Source organism: Falco rusticolus, chromosome 8, assembly GCF_015220075.1.
Source record: "Falco rusticolus isolate bFalRus1 chromosome 8, bFalRus1.pri, whole genome shotgun sequence".
Taxonomy (NCBI): Eukaryota; Metazoa; Chordata; class Aves; order Falconiformes; family Falconidae; genus Falco; species Falco rusticolus.
Window position 1 is genome coordinate 3295022 of NC_051194.1, and position 17704 is coordinate 3312725.

Below are 17704 nucleotides of genomic sequence, written 5' to 3' on the forward strand. Positions count from 1 at the left end.
ACACCTGGAGGGTTCCTGTTGGGCTGATTTGCTGACAGATGCACCCAGAAATCTCAGAGGTGTTTCCATCTGCTGCGGCAGCGCGTCCTCGGCGGGGAGGGATGTGACAACCAGATGCCAAAGCCACCTCAGTTAAGATCCCAGACCCAGCTGGGGCTGGGGCTTGCAAATGATTTCTCAAAACCGGTGAAAATCCCCCAAGACCGGGACATGGCTCTCACAGGGCGAACCCTCTGCGTTTCACCGAGCCCTCACACCCCGAGGTTCAGCCGGTCCCGGTGCTGCACGTGAGCCAGGCACGCGGGCGCTGATGCCTCTGGTCCTGTCAGAAACAAGTGTCTCAAGCCCTACCGAAGGGCAAACTTTGTCATACTTTTATTTCGCTTTCTTCCCTTGCCCTCTTGGACATTTTCCTGATTAATTCTGGGTATCAGACCAACCGCTTGTCTTTGAGAAGTGGAGCGAAATAAAGGAGGTCAGATACTATCAGCCTCCACGGGTCAAGTAAGCGCCTTCTGATTTAAGCCTCAAGCGTTACTGGTAACTCCAGGGTTTGCAGCTTTTGATTCAAATTCGCAGAACCGCGTAGCACAGAGAGGACCGAGGGGTTTTTCCTTCATAGCCCAGAGCACGAGAGGCAGTAACTAGAGCTGGATGTTGCAGAATAGGGGAACCAGCTCTGTGTGTGTGTGCGTGATGCAGCCTCACCATTATATTGCCCTGGCATTTGGGAGAAAATAGCTGAGGTTTGGTGTTGCGCTGCTGCCCCTGGGTTATATTGCCCCAGCATTTGTTTCCATGAAGCCAAATGTCCCCATTGCCCCTTGGGGCAGCTGGCACCTTGGGGCCGGGGGGTGTTGCTGTCCCCTCCTCAGCAGACGCAGCACCGTGAAGCTGCTTTCAGCGTCACAGCAGCAGCGGTTCCCAAGCAAGGCGAGCGTTGTGCAAGGGGACTTTCTGCAAAGTTGAGGAGGCTTCTGGACTGAGGTGGCTCTTTTGCTGAATGTGACTGTAAACATCGGGTGGTGATGCCAAAGGTTTATTTTTCAGGGGGTTTCTCCTCTCTGGTGTGGGGTGTGACTGCCTCCACACTTGCCCCCTGTCACTGTAAGAGCGCAGCATCTGGGAGGGACTTTTGATCTTTATTTTTCCATGTCTTTTTTTTTTTCTTTCTTTTTAAACAAAGAACCACCTACATCTTTCTCTTAGAAGATAAATACTTGAGAAGTGAAATGGCTCTTCCTGTGCCTGTAAACGGTGAAAAGCTCAGCTATTTCCCCTGCAGAGTTTAACTTAAAAAAATAATAACCATCATTGCTTAAAACCAGAAAGCAGCACCAGCACAGAAGGTCACTGAGAACTTGTAAAAGGTTTTGAAGTTCTTTCCCTGTATTTGTCCCCATCGTGTCTGGAGCTTGGGCACCTCTCCGAGGGCTGGGGCATGGAAGGTGTTAAATGCCAGGGAACTTGTGCCCTGACACCCAGTCCCCTAACACAGCTGTGATGCACATCTGAGTCGAAGGGGAGAGTCAGCATCACAGGAGCAGCATTTTGCTGCTCAGCTAAGGCGAGTACATCCCCTTGAATGTGCGAAAAGGAGCAGGGTTACTCAGGTGCCCCGTTAGCATTTTCAAAGCAGAGCTGGATTTTAAAGAGGCTGAAAGAAATCAGAGGGAAAGGGAAAAGGGAATAAACACTCCATCAACCACAAAATGTAGAGTGTAGGGATACAAACCTGACCACGGACAGTATTTGCCTGTTTGTGTGATGTGTATCTTAAACCACTCGGCTCCTTGCTGCAATTCATACGCAGAATTGGTGCAAGAATTAATAGGTGCAAATTATTACTTTCCCCTTTGCTGCTTGCAAACACTTCTGGGCCAGCCAGGGATGGTGTACATGGGGCAGCTCTTCTGGTCATGGGAGACATGGTCTTCTGGTCCCTGGAGGCACCCTTGGTGGTGCTGAGGGTAAGGGCCAGACCCAGCCCTCGGTGCTGCTGCTGCTGCTAAGATTTGGCTTTGCTGGAGGGGTGCACGTCTGGGCGAGGGCAGCACCTGAGCGTGGGTGGCTTTAACTTTCCCTGTTTCCTTTCTGCTGTGGCAGCGGACTTGTGTGATGTGACTGCAGCAAAAGTGAGAAAACAGAAAAAAGTGTGCCGAGACAAGAAATGAGTCGACGCTGCCTTCACCCGCGGGCTGCCCCGGTGCTTGCAGTCAGCACCGAAAACAGTCTGCCGTGGGTATTTGGGGTGATGTTTTATCACAGCACCTCCTGGTGCAACACCACAGGGAAATGAGGAGTGAAGGTGTCTGCTGACACAGTCTGGGGCCCCAAGCTGGAGATTTTATCAGAACTTGGAGGTACCTGAAACTCGGCAGAGATGGGTTTGGTTTGTGCACAGACTCTGCGTCCCCAGGCACCCCAAATGGCAGCGTTGCCCTGCGAGCCCTCCCAGGAGCAGATCTGATGCTGTGGGATGTACATAATAATGTCCCTTATCGTATATCCCTAATAATTTGGTAATTTGGATTGATTGTTGGATAAAGAGCAAAAGGCACAGTCCCCTGGTCACAGGTACCTTCCCCGGCAGCGGTGCATGCTCGGTGCAGCCTGACCTTATACCTTTCTTTCTGTGGCATGATGACTAATTTTGCAGTGAAAAGGAATTAATTCCTCATTGCATCAGCCACAGCAAAACTTCGTAGGTTTTGTTTTTCATAGCCGGCACATCGACTCATCTTGTCCTCTCTGAGAAGTGACGTCAAAGCAAACACGTTCGGGGCAGCTCGGGGCTGGACTGCAGGCTGCAGCACGTGTGCTGCGCCCGGGGCTTTCAACCCGGCGGCACCCGAGCAGGGCAGAGGAGCACGGAGACACGCTCAGAGCTCACCCCATCCATCTGCCTGCTCTGAGCCGGGACCAGCCCCAGGGCTGCTCCCGGGAACAGGACACACGGCACAGCCCGCAGCATGGGGCTCTGGGGCTGCCAAAACCCCTCTGCCTTGGCAGTGACAAGTCTTGCATGCGGACTTGCATGGCACAACCTGCAGCCCAAGCTCCCGTCCCTCGGCCAGGCCCCTCGCGCCACACCAGCCGCCACTGGGCTGGCCCATGGCTTTTTTGTTTCCCCGGCGATGTGGGAAAATTTGAAAGTGACGTGACTAATCTTGCCTCACCGCGGCTCGGCTCCCCGGTGAGGCTGGAAACCACAGCACTCTCCCCGGCCGCCGACCGGTGTGCCAGGGCGCTTCGTGCCCCTGTGCCACAGGGAATGGATCCTGCACCCCCAGGGTGCTTCCAGTCACCTCTTGCCCAGGAGGCTGCTGCCAGCACCAGCACAGCCTTGGGTGATGGGGGCACCTAGCTGCAAGCACCACAGCGGGGTGGCAGGGCTTTCCTCTCCCTGCAAACCCCCCTGCATCCATGGAGGGGCCGCCAGGACGGACGGCAGCTCCCACAGAGCGGGGCTTTCCAGCAGGCTTCTCCCTGCTTTTTTGCTTTTGGGCTGACCAGGGGGTTTGGCTGTCTGAGGTGTTGGCTGGTGCTTTTGCACCAGCGAAGTGTGTTTGGGGGCTGGAAGCTGAGGTTCGTGCAAGGCAGGCAGCACCCTGTTATCCTGCCTGGGGAGCACGGCACCCCTTGGAGTCATGTCCCCAGGGGTGCCGGGCCCCCGCTGTGCACAGTCCTGACTGCTTCACTGGAAGGGTGGTCAAGCACTGGACCAGGCTGCCCGGGGAGGTGATGGAATCGCCAGCCCCGGAAGAGTTCAGAAAACCTGTAGATGCAGCGCGTAGGGCCATGGGTTAGTGGTGGGCTTGGCAGTGCTGGGTTGATGATCTTTAAGGGTTTTTTTCCAACCTCAGTGATTCTGTGACATTGTGTTCCCTGGCCTGCAGGGTCCCCATGGGGTCCCCTTTGTGCATGGCATTCCCTGTGTGCGTGGGGTCCCCCATGTGCACGGGATCCCCTCTGTGGAGGGCACCCCGTATGTGCGCAGGACCCCCTGTGTTTACGGGACCCCCAGTGCCTGCAGCCTCCCATGTGTTTCAGGTCCCATGTGTGTGAAGTCCCCATGCCTGTGGGGTCCCCTTTGTGTTTGGGGTCCCTGGCAGCTGCGAGCCCCCCCCCCTCTGATGCTGACCCTGCAGAAGTTGCTGTCAGCTGGAGCCTGAACACTGAAGCCACTTTCCCATGGTGAAGCCCCAGCTGGCTCATCTGCAAGCACAGTGTCTTTCGTTTCGGAGTAGCTGTTAGGACAGCTTGTAAAAGAACCATACAGCAGTGGTGTAGCAGGATTAAGATATCCAGAAGTCCTGTGGATGAAACTTGAGTGGAGTTTTCCCCACACGGAGTGGGGAGCGGGGTGATGCTGTGAAGGATTGCCTGGTATTGCAGGGAGGCGATACGGCACGGTCGGAATTGGCTGGTGACGCAGCACAGCTCCTGGGGGCTTAGGGCTGACTTTTATAAAGTGAGAGCAAATTCTTAAATTCATTCTATTATTTCAAACATATGGGAAATCTGTAAAATATAAGTTTCTTTCCTACAAAACAGCGTCATCTATGCAACTGCCATAAAAACAAGCTATGAAAAAGCCAGCTTTTCACTTAGGGGTTTTGTGTTCAGAATCTGGGGAAAACATCAAAACACTTGAAATATAGCCCTCAAAACCGAGAGGGGGTGTTCCCAGGAGGATGCTTTTTGCCTGTGTGCGACAGGGCAGATCAGGATCAGCCTTGTAAGATGAGCTCCTGTATTCTGTTTGTGTAACCTGGACTGTGGCAGACAGGTTTACTCATCTCCTTTAATGCATTAAACAACTCGCCATGGTGCAGGTCAGGCACGCAGCCCCGACCGCCCCGTGCGAGGACCAATCCTGCGTGCTTGCTGCAGCCATCATCAAATTATAACAAAACATTTTTCACTAAATTAGGCACCATGTGTCAGAAGGGGCAGTAGAATTAAGCTGCTTTATTTTAGTTATGAATTTTCTTCTACCAGAAAATTAATTAAATTCCTGTCTGTATGTAGCCTGGTGCTGGTGGGATGCTGGGATCCCCAGCAGCCACCCAGGCAGCTTGGTGTGATGACTGCAGCTTTTAATAGCTGCTTTCAGTTGTAGCAAGGAATAGTTTTCACAGGTTACAAAACATTGACTTCTGGGTTTTTGTTGGTTTATTTTCCTAAACTGATCCAAGCAGAAAAAAAAAATATTTACAAGTTTTTCTAATATTTTGACAGAGCTAAAAACCCTAAGAGTTTTGCCAGCCATGGACGTTTTTTGGTTTCATCATTTCACTCAAATTTTGCCTTTTTGACCTTCTGTGCTACATTTTGCTAAGATTAGCTTTAAAGTTTAAAAGAAAAATCCTGTCAAGCCAGCAAAGTAAAACTACTCATTTTTAGCGTGTCACAACTCAATAGCTCAGTCTTAAAAATATGAGTCAAAATACTTCCTAACACAAGGTGCTTTCCAGAAAATGTTTGATTACAATCTCTCACCATTTTCTAATGAAAAACCCACGTTTTGTTTAAAAAAACCTCCTTTATATTTCTGATCAAGCAGCACCACCCTGGCAGCTATAATGCAGGGCTGCAGCCCTGGCGGGGCATGTGGGCTGTGGGCTGGGAGCAGAGGCGAGGGGCGCTACGCCTGGTCAGGCACCTCGGAGCCACACGACATTGCAGGTCTGATCGAGAGGGTGATCCTCAAGCGAAAGACCTGCTGGGTTTGTGTGTGCTCAGTGACCAGAGTTTTCAAGCTAGCCTCGAGCTGCCAGCGCAGCCAGGCACCCGCGCGTGAGCGGCGAGCTCTCCTAATTTTGCCTTGCCAGCATTTAGTCTCTCTTAATAAGTAATGTGACTGTTTTCTCTTTGCTCGTCCAATTACCTCTGGTTATGAAAGTCACTTCTCGGCTTCGAAGTGGGAGGCTTTTTTCCCTCACAGTTGGGGATTCTTTAATTATTTTCAGCAAGGTTGATGGGGGCCGATAGTGCTGGTAGGGCGATGCGCTGCAGCATCAGTGCCTGCCCCAGTGCCAAGTGGCACCGGCTGCTGGCACGAGGCACACGGGGACCCAGTGGGCATCACTCACTGGGGAGGTGGCCACTCAGGAGAGTTGCAGTTTACCAAATTTGAGAGGGAAAAAGGCCCTCCAGGCTTGCAAAACCCATTCTGCTTCTCCGTCCCCTCTGGAAATACCATTCTGGTGTTGCTGTAAATGCACCTCTTCATTTCTGTGGCAAGGTCGTGGCTGCACAGCTCATTCCCCGACACAAAGCTGTCCTCAGAGCCCTTTCCTGTCCTACTACAGCTGCCAAAGGATCGGAGGTGACTTGGGATGACTTGGGGTTGGGGCCATGACGCTGGGCACCGGCTGTGTCATTTTAGATGGGTGGGTAGCGAGCAGCTCCATCACCACTGCTCTGAGCTGTATTGAAACACGGCTTTGAGGAGGAGATGCAGCAGGATGCTTCACCAAACCACAGCACATCCCCGTAATGTCCTGGCCAGCACCACCCCGCATCCTCCGAGGGGATCTGCTGAGAGGACACCAAGCCAACTGCCCGTGTGTTAAATCAGTTTGCTCGGCAGAAAACTTACACCAGCTTAATTTTACGGTATAAGACTTTGTCGTCTTATAAGTTCTGGCTTTGAAAAGCCTCTTCGAGGTTCATGTGCTGCAGCTGATTTGCAGGCACTAAATATAGACCTTGTAAAAAAGAGGAATTGATACCATTTCTCTGGCATATAGATTTCTATAAACGAGGTATGATTTCACAGCGAAGACGCATGCGGCAGCCGCAGTGCATCTGATGGAGACCAGGAGCTGCAGACATGGCCACGGACTGTGACCATTAGCAGCTGCCATGTTTAAACCGGCTGTCAACACGGAAAGAGTCTTCTCTGTTTCTCCAGATCATTGTGCAACGTTTCCTCCTTCCCTTGGTTGGTTCAGTTTGGGAGATGGGTTCCTGTATGGAACTTCCTAATGGAGGAAGCGGGACGGGGATGAGTAGCTGCTTACAGAAATTTTTACCTTACCTCCTTTCTAAGCATCCTTCCCCGCCAGCTTTTTATGAGTTTAAAGCATAGGAGAAGAATTTTAGAGCGAGGCAAGTGCAGATGTAGAAGGGACATGGGGATCACCAGCTATTCTTACTGGTGCAACATCTTGCTTCCCATCTGAACTGATGAAAAATCTGAGTAACTGAACTGCAACCTATGGTACCACCAAGATACCATGTTCCCGTGTCTGGGGAGAAGCACAGGCTGTGCCTTTGCTGTAACCACATGTGCTCTGTGCTTTTCACTGATGAGGTATCCTGTGGATCAGCATCAGGACTGTTCAGCTGCCTTTGTAGTGGTCTGTGTCTTCTGTCATTGCTCTGAAAGCTGTTAACAGTCATCAGGCAGCGAGGTTGGCTGGTGGATGGCCCTGTGCTTTGGGTAGGTGCAAATGGGAAGGAAAGATCTGTCCTACTTTGAACAGCAGAAGTGTTCAAGTTGAGGTTTTCAAAACGGCTCGGCATCAAGCTTGTTCTGCTCCAGTGTCATGTTCAAATGTACACGTACAACTGCATAGCCCTAATTTAGGCTTTCTGGCTCCTAAATAAGCTAAACCATAGCTAATTTTAGAAATATCACTGAAAAGCCATTCATCTCATTTCATGGACAAGAACAGTAAAAGCTCAGAGTGCCCAGGGCTGCTCTCGATGGGAAAACCACATAGCCCACAGCCCTGCTGCAGGACAGGAATGTCTGTACCACACCAGTTTATGCTGGGGGAGGGGGGGGGGCAGTTATATTCCCAGTATCCCGCTGTACATAGTAAATCTACACCTGGTAAGTGCCAGGAATTAGGGTTTTCATGCATTCTTAAATGCAAACCTGTATGCCTCTTGGTTTTTATTTGCATGAGCAAGCCTTTGTGGGAAAGACAGATGTAAAGCAGCGTCTCCATCACTCTGCTTTCCTTTCTGCTTCATGGGTTTCCTCCTTGGAGCAGGGATGCAAAAAACAGGACTTTCCCAGGGCTCTTGGACCACTAGGGAAACAGCTCGGAGTGGCAGGGAGAAGTCCAGGACAGATCCTCCAGAGCCATCAGCTCCGGCTGTGCCACCTCCACCAGAGCTGACTGGTGTTTTGTGCTCACTGTGCCTAAGCAAAATCATTACCAAAGTGAAAGGCGCCGGTGAATCAAGTCCAGAGACTGTAAATGACTTGTCGAAGTCACACAGCTAATCATCTGTAGATGTCCTGGTGGGGCACAAGAGGTCTGGCTAGCAGTACCCAGCTCCTAGCCCCTGGAGAGCTGTCTTACCCAATCCATTCTCATTTTCTCCCCATTTTGGGGTGCTGTCAGTTCTCTTTCTGGATTTATCTGGGACAAATCCTAACATTCTACCACCAAGGCAAAGTCAGTTTGGGTTTAAAGGCAACCATGGGCGAAACCGGGCATGTAGGGAGCAGCCTGAGACGCTCGAGGCGAGGAGGCTGGCGGTAGACGGCAGCGTGTGCGTGTGTGTGTGTGTGTTTTCCTTACAGCTGCGCAGCTCTTTTGAACAGGTTCCCCTCTCTCTGCTCCAACATGCAGAAGTACTCCCCGTCCTGTTCACAAAAAAAGCGCCTTTTACAAGGGCGTTGGGCTCTGATGGCCTTGCTGTGCGTAACCAGGAGTAGCTGCCAGAGGAGACAGACTTTTCATTGCTCAGTTTTCCTGAGTTTGTTGCATCCCCAGAGCTGCCTCTGCTCCCTCTGGTCCTTCTCCCAGTGCTGGAGCTCAGACCGAGGGGGGTTTCAGCCCGAGGGCTTGCTGGTGACCATGCCATGTTTTCAACGGCATCTCCCTGCTGGAGAGCCCTGGTTAGGAGAGCCCGAGCATGGCTTTCAGAGTGAACATGCACGATGTGAAAATACAGATTTAGATCCTGTGGTAGCACAAGGCAGAAACCAAGAGTAATGCATTGGGTGACATGCTTGTAGCGTTTATCCTGGAATAAAAGATACCAGAAACAAACAAAAAAACGTTCTGAGTTTTGAAAACTTCATGCTGATTTGAGCTGTTTTCCACCTACCCACGCAATTGTCTTCAGCTGCTGTCACTGCTTGGTTTTTGGATTTTTCTTGCAGGATGCTGTAGCATTTATTTAAGCAGGCAAGGGCTTTTTCTGCCCTGCCCCTGAGAGTCACTGGGGACTTTTAGCAATTCCCAGCCTCGCTTGCAACGGTGGGACTGCAAAGGGCATCTCCTTGCTCATGGAGCCTGATGACTTCTGAGCCCTCTCTCTCTTTATGTCTTGCAGTCCAACAAAGTTCCTGTCGTGCAGCCGTCCCACGGAGTCCACCCGCTCACCCCACTCATCCCTTACAGCAACGACCATTTCAGCCACGGCTCCCACTCGCCCCATTTGCCCGCCGACATCAACCAGAAACAAGGTAACAGCACCGCTGGGCATCTGCGTGGTGGGAGGGCAACAGTGCTGGAGACCACTGAGGTCAGGGCTGTCACCTTGCTGGTCCCAAATCAATGGGAAAAGTCAAGAGCTTTGGTCAGCTGGGGCATTGCTTAACAGTAGGAATTTATTTAGCTTATTGGCAGTGCTTTGTAGTCCTAATCAAGAGGAGTTTGATATCAAAAGTGCCGTCCCTACTGATCAAGTGTGCTCAATTCTCTGTGCAAGCTGTCCTGTAGTTTGAGACCAGACCAGAGCCTCGAGATGATGCGTAAGAGTCAACCAGAAAATGGAAAGTAATCTTTCCTTTGACTCATACCCAAACTGTTATCAAGTTGTCATTTTGAGAAAATAAATGCTTGAAACATGAAATATTTTGACTAAATAGGATTGGTGCCTGATAGCTAACTGGATTGTTACATGTGTGTGTGTCCGTAGCCCCAAGTTATGTGGTTGTCATGTGGTTTGGCTCTTTGGGTTCCTGTGTGAATCCAGGACACGCCAATTAGCTTGTGAGCTATGGAGGAAAGTACAGTAGGTAGAGGTTAAACCCTGAACTGTAAAATATAGGTATGTGCACAGGAATTCACCCCAGCCCGTCATTCTCTGTGGGTTACTGGCAAGCTGAGTGTAAAGTCAAACTTTTCTCCGCCTTACATTAGTGCAAGAGTCTTTCGACATCTCTTAGATTACCTGGACTTTTACACAATCCTGGTCTTGATTTCATGTGAAAACCAGCACATGAAACCATTTAGGAAGGGATTCAGGGTCCGTCAGAGCCCAGAAATCAGTGAGAAAACAGAGGCACAAAAACCCACTGTTGTGATTTAGGCAAAGGCCTCCACCCAGGTGTGATCCAAACTGTCCCAGAGACATCGGCTTTGATGAGTTAACGTCATTGATAAAACGATGGGGTATCGAGGATGCTCTTGGCTGGAGGATGTGCTGAATTACCCCTGGTCCGAACCCAGACACCGCGTTCTGGACTCATCGGGGATGCTGATGGGGAAGATTGAGATCTGGTATAAAAGATACCCAGGCACATCCTGGTTTTCTTCCAGCCAACACACTGCTTGTCAGCCACCAGAGCATAACAAACTCAGCAGAAAAAATATGAAGAGTTAACAAAATAAACCTATTAAAAGCTCAGCTAATGGCAGACTTCCGAGTCTCGAGAGGAAGCGTGCAGATTTCTGCGTCTCCAGGGAGGGCGACCCGACACACCTTCCTTCACGCTGCTCTCTCAGATGCCTCACAGAGCACTGCCCCCTCCGAGCCCCCCTCGCTCTGAGCTGCCCCCAGGGACTCCCTGGTAGCCTGGAAAGCCTTAAGCACTACGGGAGCAGCTCGCCTAGGCAATGAGCTGGTTATATCCCTTCGTGGAGGCTACAGTTGGCACTGGAGTATTCCCTAAGCATTCCTCTCTGCGGTGGGTCAGTGATTCTGGGAAGCTGTCCTCTGGCTGCACACCCACCTGCACCCTCACTGCAGGCACTTCCCAGTGCTGTACTTTCATGTCAGCTGCAGGGGGAATCTGTCCATCCCAGAGACCCTCGAGGTCCTATTTGTGGAGAGGTTCAGACCGTCATTCTCAGCTGGGACCTGCCTGCGTGGTGCAGCTGTGATCAGCTTTACATGCCCCATCGCTACACGGCTGGGGTGAGGGTTTCCTTCCCCGTTCATTCTGGATGTGTCCCATCTCTATTTTCATCACTGAAATATCTCCCTTTATCACCTAGTGTAAGCGCTTGAGAGTCACCATCGTACTCATTCTCACAGCATCGCTTTAAAGTATTTCACAGTAGCCCAAGGACACACAGACAAGGAAATACAAGCAGGATCTTCTGAGTCAGTGGCTGGTGCCCCAACCACTGGGCCAGCGAGAATAACTTGTGCTCTGGCTTACGCAACTTGTATTGTCGGAGGTGCGAGTCTCAGGAAATCCTGGCAGCTGCCTAATGCAGATACTGGTTTTGTTTGACCTTCAGTGGGCTGCTGCATCCCACTTGAGCACAGCTGTAGGTAAATCTCATACTAAGTTGTATTCCTTTCAGTTCAGTTAGGTATTTATTTTAGCTAACTCCTAATACGATGCTTGGAACCTATTGGTGTCATTCCTAATTAATAATTTATCATTAGTACACTTAGGAGAATAATCCAGACTTCTGAGTTTGCAAACCGCTTGCAATTAATCACCAATTTACTCAATCTATTTATTGCTCAGGACAGCTGCTGGACAACCTCTGTACACGATTTTTATTCCAAGGCTTGATCGCAGTTGGCATTACATGGCACTGCAGCAGAGCTCAGCCCCAGCTCCTCTCCAGCTTTCCAGTCCAGGGGTCAGCTGGAGGCTGCTTTTACCAGCAGCGCCGCAGTTGTCTGAGTCCCACCCGCAGCCCCGGGCTCTGCGGGGTGTTTTCAAGTCCAAGTAGAAACGGATAGATGCTGCGGCTGTCTCCTCTGGCCATGCTGCCCCTGCCAGTGGCTTTGAAGATCATGCAGGGATTCCCCGTGCAAAGGGTGAATTCCCAGCTGGCACCATACCCACCTCGCCATTCCTTGGCACCCAGAGAACCTGCAAAATGATTGCTTTGAACAGGGACTCGCAGCGTTTAAAATCAGGATAGAAGTGATGCCTGCTAAAGCATCCCCACTGGCTGCTCACGGCAGGTCACGGGGATGACTGACAGGAAGGGGATGTAGGAATGGCCTTGACCATCAGCCATGACCAGCACCTGAACGGGCTCTCTGGGAAGGGCAGAGGGATGTCTGGAGTCCACCAAGTCCTTACCAAAGCAAGTTGCTGCTTGGCCTCAGGGTGGCACAGGGCAGGGATGGTGCTTGTGCAGGAGCAAGCTGCCTTTCCCAGCCCATTACGCTAATTTTTTTGATTCTGCAGCAACACAGACAACACATTACATCCCCACAGAGAGCCACAGCAATAAAAAGGGTAATTATAATATCCTGCCACTTGCAGACAGCTATTTCAGATATATTCCCTGGTGCCCACAAGTGCCTGTAGATGGAGCAGCCAGGCTGTCAGCAGTGGTCTGGGTCAGCCGAGGAGTGCGGTGCTGGGTCCAGCTCATCTTCTCCCTTCTTCCAGGAGTGCACCGTCCTTCCCAGACGTCAGACATCCCCGGTTTCTACCCCCTCCCTCCCGGTGGAGTTGGACAGATCACGCCGTCGATGGGATGGTGAGTGTGGAGGGCTCGGCCCCCTGCAGCCCCCAACTCGCTGGCTGCTCATACAGGGGACGGTTTATTGAACACACCGCGTGCAGCCGTCCTCTGTAACCTCTATGGTGCTTACGCCCTGCCTTCATCCCTCCGCTGTGCTGTGCGATGGGGAGGAGGGTTTAGCCCTGCTTTAGAGATGGGGAGCGGATCTGCAGAGAGGCTGAAGGCTTTGTCCCAGCTGGGGCATCCCTGGAGCAGGATTACAACCTGCCTGATTCAAACCAGTCTCCTGCCTTGCATCAAGTTGCCTGTGTGGATTAGGAAACCCAGAGAGAGCTTCCTACTCACCTCTCCTAATACCAACAAAAGCTTCTCTATTTGAGTAGGAGGTAATTTTCTCCCTCACTGGGGTTTTCGGTACAAACAGTGCTTTCCCTGAGCATGCCACCAGTGCAGTGTAATCCCGTGGGATGCTCCATCTGCCAGGCCACAGTGCTTCTTGGGGTCTGACATACAGGGAAGAAATCCAGTGTGGTAGAGACCTGCCCTGGCAAAGGACCCCAGTACCCACAGCCTGGCCACAGCACAGCCGGCTTAGTGGTACCCACTGCCCCAGCGGGAATGGGGAAGGAGGGACCACGGTGAGTTGGAGCACTCCCAAAATGTCCCTCCTGCATGGGCCAGCTCTGAGGAGCATGCCACTAAGCGGAGCCTATTGGGAAACCTGCCCCAGGGACAGGACTTAAAAATACACCTGGACGTGCTCCGTGGGCATTGCCACTGGCTTTTGTCACAGTGATCGTAAGCATGCCGCGGGAGCCGGTCTGGCGGGCAGTGCCGTGCGGGCATCGTCACGCTTCAAATTAATTTTTAATCCCCGTCGGTGATGCAGGGGCCTTGCAGAGGCTCGCGGGGAGGCTGGTGGATGCAGGCAGCGGGTCGGGGTGGCCTGGATGAGGGGGAGAGCGGGGAGGATGATCATCATTGCAGGCAGCCAGATCCCCCCTGGTGCCACCTGATAAAACCCCAGCAAAGCCCAGCAGAGACCTCCAGGTACAAGACCATACTGCAAAATGGGAGAGGCGAAGCATATTAAGAGACAAAGTAAAAAGTTAGCTTTTTGTTTTGGTTTGATTATGAATTTCATGTTCCAGATATTTAACCACAAGGAAAAACAGGGGCTGAGGCCTCTGATACAGAGTTTGCCTTCTGTGCTAAATCTGCTACTCTTGGGTGATGATTTAACTCCTCATATGATGTGATTCATCCTCAGGAAAAACAAGTACTGGGGTGACTGGGCTAGAACATGAAAGAAGTAGTTGGAGGTGAGAAGGGAGCCTGCCTGCCAAATGCAGGGTCCACACTTGGGGTGGGATGCTGCGAAGGGCAGCCCTGGGTGTGCGGGGGGAGAGCAACCTGGTTTGCACAGCGGTGGTGTTGGTCGGTCGGTGGTGGAGGGAGTTTGCAGTGCTGAGAGCTGCTCTGGCATCTGCGGGGTTTGGCATCCTCAGACGACCTCGCCAGACGCATTCATTAGTGACTAATAGAGCAGATACGATAAAGCAACAAACGGCCTGACAGAGCGGAGCAGCACCTCGAAGCACGTGTCTGTACCAGAGCCTTTTGTTGCCCATTTTTTATGGAAAGAGCCCCAAAAGCACTCCCGAAGCGCCCAGAGGCTCAGCAGATGGGCGTGGGTGGGTGCAGAGGCACCGAAGCCCAGCAGGTTTGCGGCAGCACGGACCCCTGTGCAGGGGGTGGCGGGCAGCGGGGCCGTGTGCCAGGGATGCTTGTGCCAGTGCCACGGAGCCGGGGCAGCCACGCGCGGGCAGCAGCTTTCCCTCCACGAGCCGGTGGGCAGGAGCTGGGCAGAAACGGGCTTTGTTCTCACCAAGCGCTTTGGGAGGAGGAGCTGCAATCGCTCTCTCTGTAATTACCTGGGACGACAGTAGATAAAAGCCTCCGAGAGTCCAGTCGAGTGAGTTTTGCTCACGGGAGCCTGGCAGTGAACGCCGGCGGGAGCCTGCGAGCTGTGCTGCGTGGCGGTGCCGTGGCTGTCCCGCGCTTTTTTCCAAGCCGCCCTCCCACCGCTGGGTGATACGGGCTGTAATTGTGCATTCCCAACCCTCAGGGACTGATTTTGGAATTGCATTAATTTGCACGTCAGAATCACTTGGGATGGAGCCACAAGTGCCCGGCTCCTTTTCTATCCTGGTATCTCAGCCTCTGCAGTAACGCGTGTCGCTTCTGGATTAGCTCCGAGTGTTTTCTCGGCCCTGGGGCAGCCGCCTTCAACTTCAAAGGTGTTTTTGGCTCCCCGATACACGGTAGCACTTGGCTGTTTGTTGGTGTGTTTATACCCGCCGACATCTAAGGGGTGGGAGAGGGCCTCTGCCTGGCAGGGTGTAAACAGAGCCCTGCCGCCTCGGCTGCCTTTCCTGCAGACAGATCCTGCAGATTTCGGTCAAGCCGAGACACAGCAGCTCCCTGAGTGGCAGAAACAGAAACTCCTTCCTCCCCAGCACAGCTCAAGGGCCCCACTGCCATGGCACAGCACTGCCGTTACTGCTCTTCAGGGCAGAAACTGTCTTTAGCCCTGAAAATCCCTGGAATCCAGGAGCTCGGTCCTTCGCAGGGCACCGCACTGAAGGATAATGGGTTGGGGGTTTTGTTTTGCTTATTAGAGCTCAAAATACCAGGTGCTGGTCGTACGCACAGCTCTGTGCAGCCTGGCTGGAGGAGCATGAGCATCAGTGCAGGTTGAAGCACCCCATCATGGCCTCCTCAGGCATCTCGGTTTCCATGCACAGTTTTAGGCTGGGAGCATCTTTTGGCGGGTTTGCAGAGCAAGCCAAGGTATTTTTGAGCTATCTCCATATGAAACAGGGGGGGGGTTTCCCTTGCTGGGAACAACAAGGAACTTCCTGCATACTTATGTTACAGTATTAAAAATAATTTCCAGCTCCAGGTCTGGTACACACCCCATCCCCCGTATGAAACAACTTTCAAAAGAAACTTAGGACTGAGTTTTTGGCTTCTTTAGAAACGACAGGCATCCTTAAAAGGATGCGCTGGGGAAATCAGAGCATTTCTGAAGTACGTACAAGGGCAGAGTAGGTGCTTTCTCTCCAGGCACTGGGAGGTTGCCGTGCTCAGCCACCCCCCAGCACAGCCTGAAACTGGGCAGCCTCTTGTGCACCGCAGGGGGAGCCTCTGACCAGGGTTTAGTTTATTGCTCAAACTGCGCTTTTTAAAGCAACTTCTGTGCAATAGCACATCTCCTAATTTTTCAGCACACCTCTGCATTTTGTGTTTTATAAACTCAAAGCTGCAGCGTTACTCAACACCAGGGATGGAGGGGGGTCAGAGTTGGATCCAACCTTTGCAGGGAGGCCCAGCTTCTCACAAAATAAATCCAGGTCCCACACTGCCTCTTGAGCCCAGGGGCACCCCGAGCATCCCACCAGGCAGAGCTCCTGGGGCATCAGTGCTCTGAGTCTCCTTAGCAAATCTATGGGAAATACCACATAGCTGTGGATACTTTATAGACTCTTTCTTCCCGATCCCAGGCAGAGCCAGTCTGTCTATCCGCTCCCGTCATGTGGATTTAGACAGCCGTATTCGTCAGCGCTTTCTGCTGGGGCTTCTTTCTCCAGGTGAGTATGAGCTGTGTGAGACAGGGCAGCAGCTCGGCTGGTCTCACAGCTTGCAGTTTGTGCGGCAGGAGCTTGCAGCAGACCGCAGCCACCCAGGGACGGCCACGCACCCTCCCTGGGGCAGCCGTGGGAAGAGAAGGTGCTTTTAGGCAGTGTCTGCTCCAAAGGGTAGTCAGGGGAATAGCGAGCATCCCAGGAGGATGCACAATGATTAGGTTTTAATCAGCAGAAGTCAAAACAAAGCCAGAAGCCCCTGCCTTCAGCTCAGCACTGGGAAGACGGGGTGAAATCCATTGCTCAGGATCTTGCTCCTCATCACTAACCCTAATCCTGGATATATCCCTTCCGCCACCACTGCTGAGTTTCGCTCTGCAGAGACTGATCTGCTTTATTTGGTCTCAGCCTTAAAAGCCGGACAGGCGGCAGGCAGCGATTTGCTGTCATCCCATCAGCACAAGTCAGTTCTCTGAGACATAAGCACAGCTTCTGCCTCCCCCATCCTGTCATCGGGCAGCACGGGGCTGGCATGGCCCCAGGCCAGACCCTGCACATGGGAGGGGGGCGGCAGAGCCAGCCATGTCACTGCCCATCTTCTCCCTGCGAGGACCTGGCCCTGCAGCGTGACCCATCTTTAATATCAAGCAGGTTGAGCAATGTACCGCATTCCCAGGCCGTTCATACTGCAAGTTTATGGTCACCCAGGACCAAATTTTGCCCTCTGTAAATACACCCAGACCCCAGCGATGTCCCCGTGAGCAAAATACATCCCCTGTGGATGGAAATTGCAGAGCCCAGCCCCTCTGGGCGTGCTGGTGGGCAAAGCCCCATGGCCCCAGCGAGGCCGGCAGCACCACGGGGACACCTGTGCACGCTGCATGTGCTCGTGCACCAGCTTTCGCTTCTGCTTCATGTTGTCCTGAAGAGCCATTAGTGGAGGTTTCCCACAGGAAAACCAAGCAAACCCTTATCCATGCTAGCCCTTAGCCATGCAAAAACCTCGATCCATGCAACCCCTTAGCCCTGCAGCAGAGGCGAGGGAGCGCTGCCAGCCCTCCTTGCCTGCCGAGGCATCGCTTTGTCCGACCTCAAAGGTGAAGGCGAGAGAGGAGCTAACGGTTCCCTGCGGAGGCCCGGCAGCTGCCCCGAGCCCGGCGCAGGAGCTCGTGCTTGCAGGATTTTGGGGCAGATTTTGCAGCACTGCTGCAGCCGAGAAAGTACACCTGGTCAGATAAGGATCAGACTGTGCTGGTGGATTAAATTAAACAGCTTTTCTTTTTGTGCCAGCATATCTAATGAACAGTTCATCTCCCATGGGCAATTCTGCCATCTCAAGCTGCAGACATAAAGTGGCAAGCTTGGCAAAGCTGACTGCGCTGGCTTTACCCTCCAAATCTCGAGAGCGTGCTA

General features: G+C 52.4%; 1 protein-coding gene across 6 annotated transcripts in view; it reads left to right on the plus strand.

Moving 5' to 3' along the window:
• TCF7 (transcription factor 7) overlaps positions 1 to 17704 on the plus strand; it is a 74019-nt gene that overhangs the window by 41689 nt on the left and 14626 nt on the right. For 4 of the 6 annotated variants that reach the window (XM_037396456.1, XM_037396457.1, XM_037396453.1 and 1 more), the window contains exons 4-6: positions 9310 to 9442; positions 12569 to 12659; positions 16211 to 16297. In XM_037396456.1, the coding sequence (XP_037252353.1) occupies positions 9310 to 9442; positions 12569 to 12659; positions 16211 to 16297 (311 nt within the window). The remainder of the gene's footprint in view (positions 1 to 9309; positions 9443 to 12568; positions 12660 to 16210; positions 16298 to 17704) is intronic. The other 2 variants (XM_037396454.1, XM_037396455.1) reach the window with 1 other exon arrangement.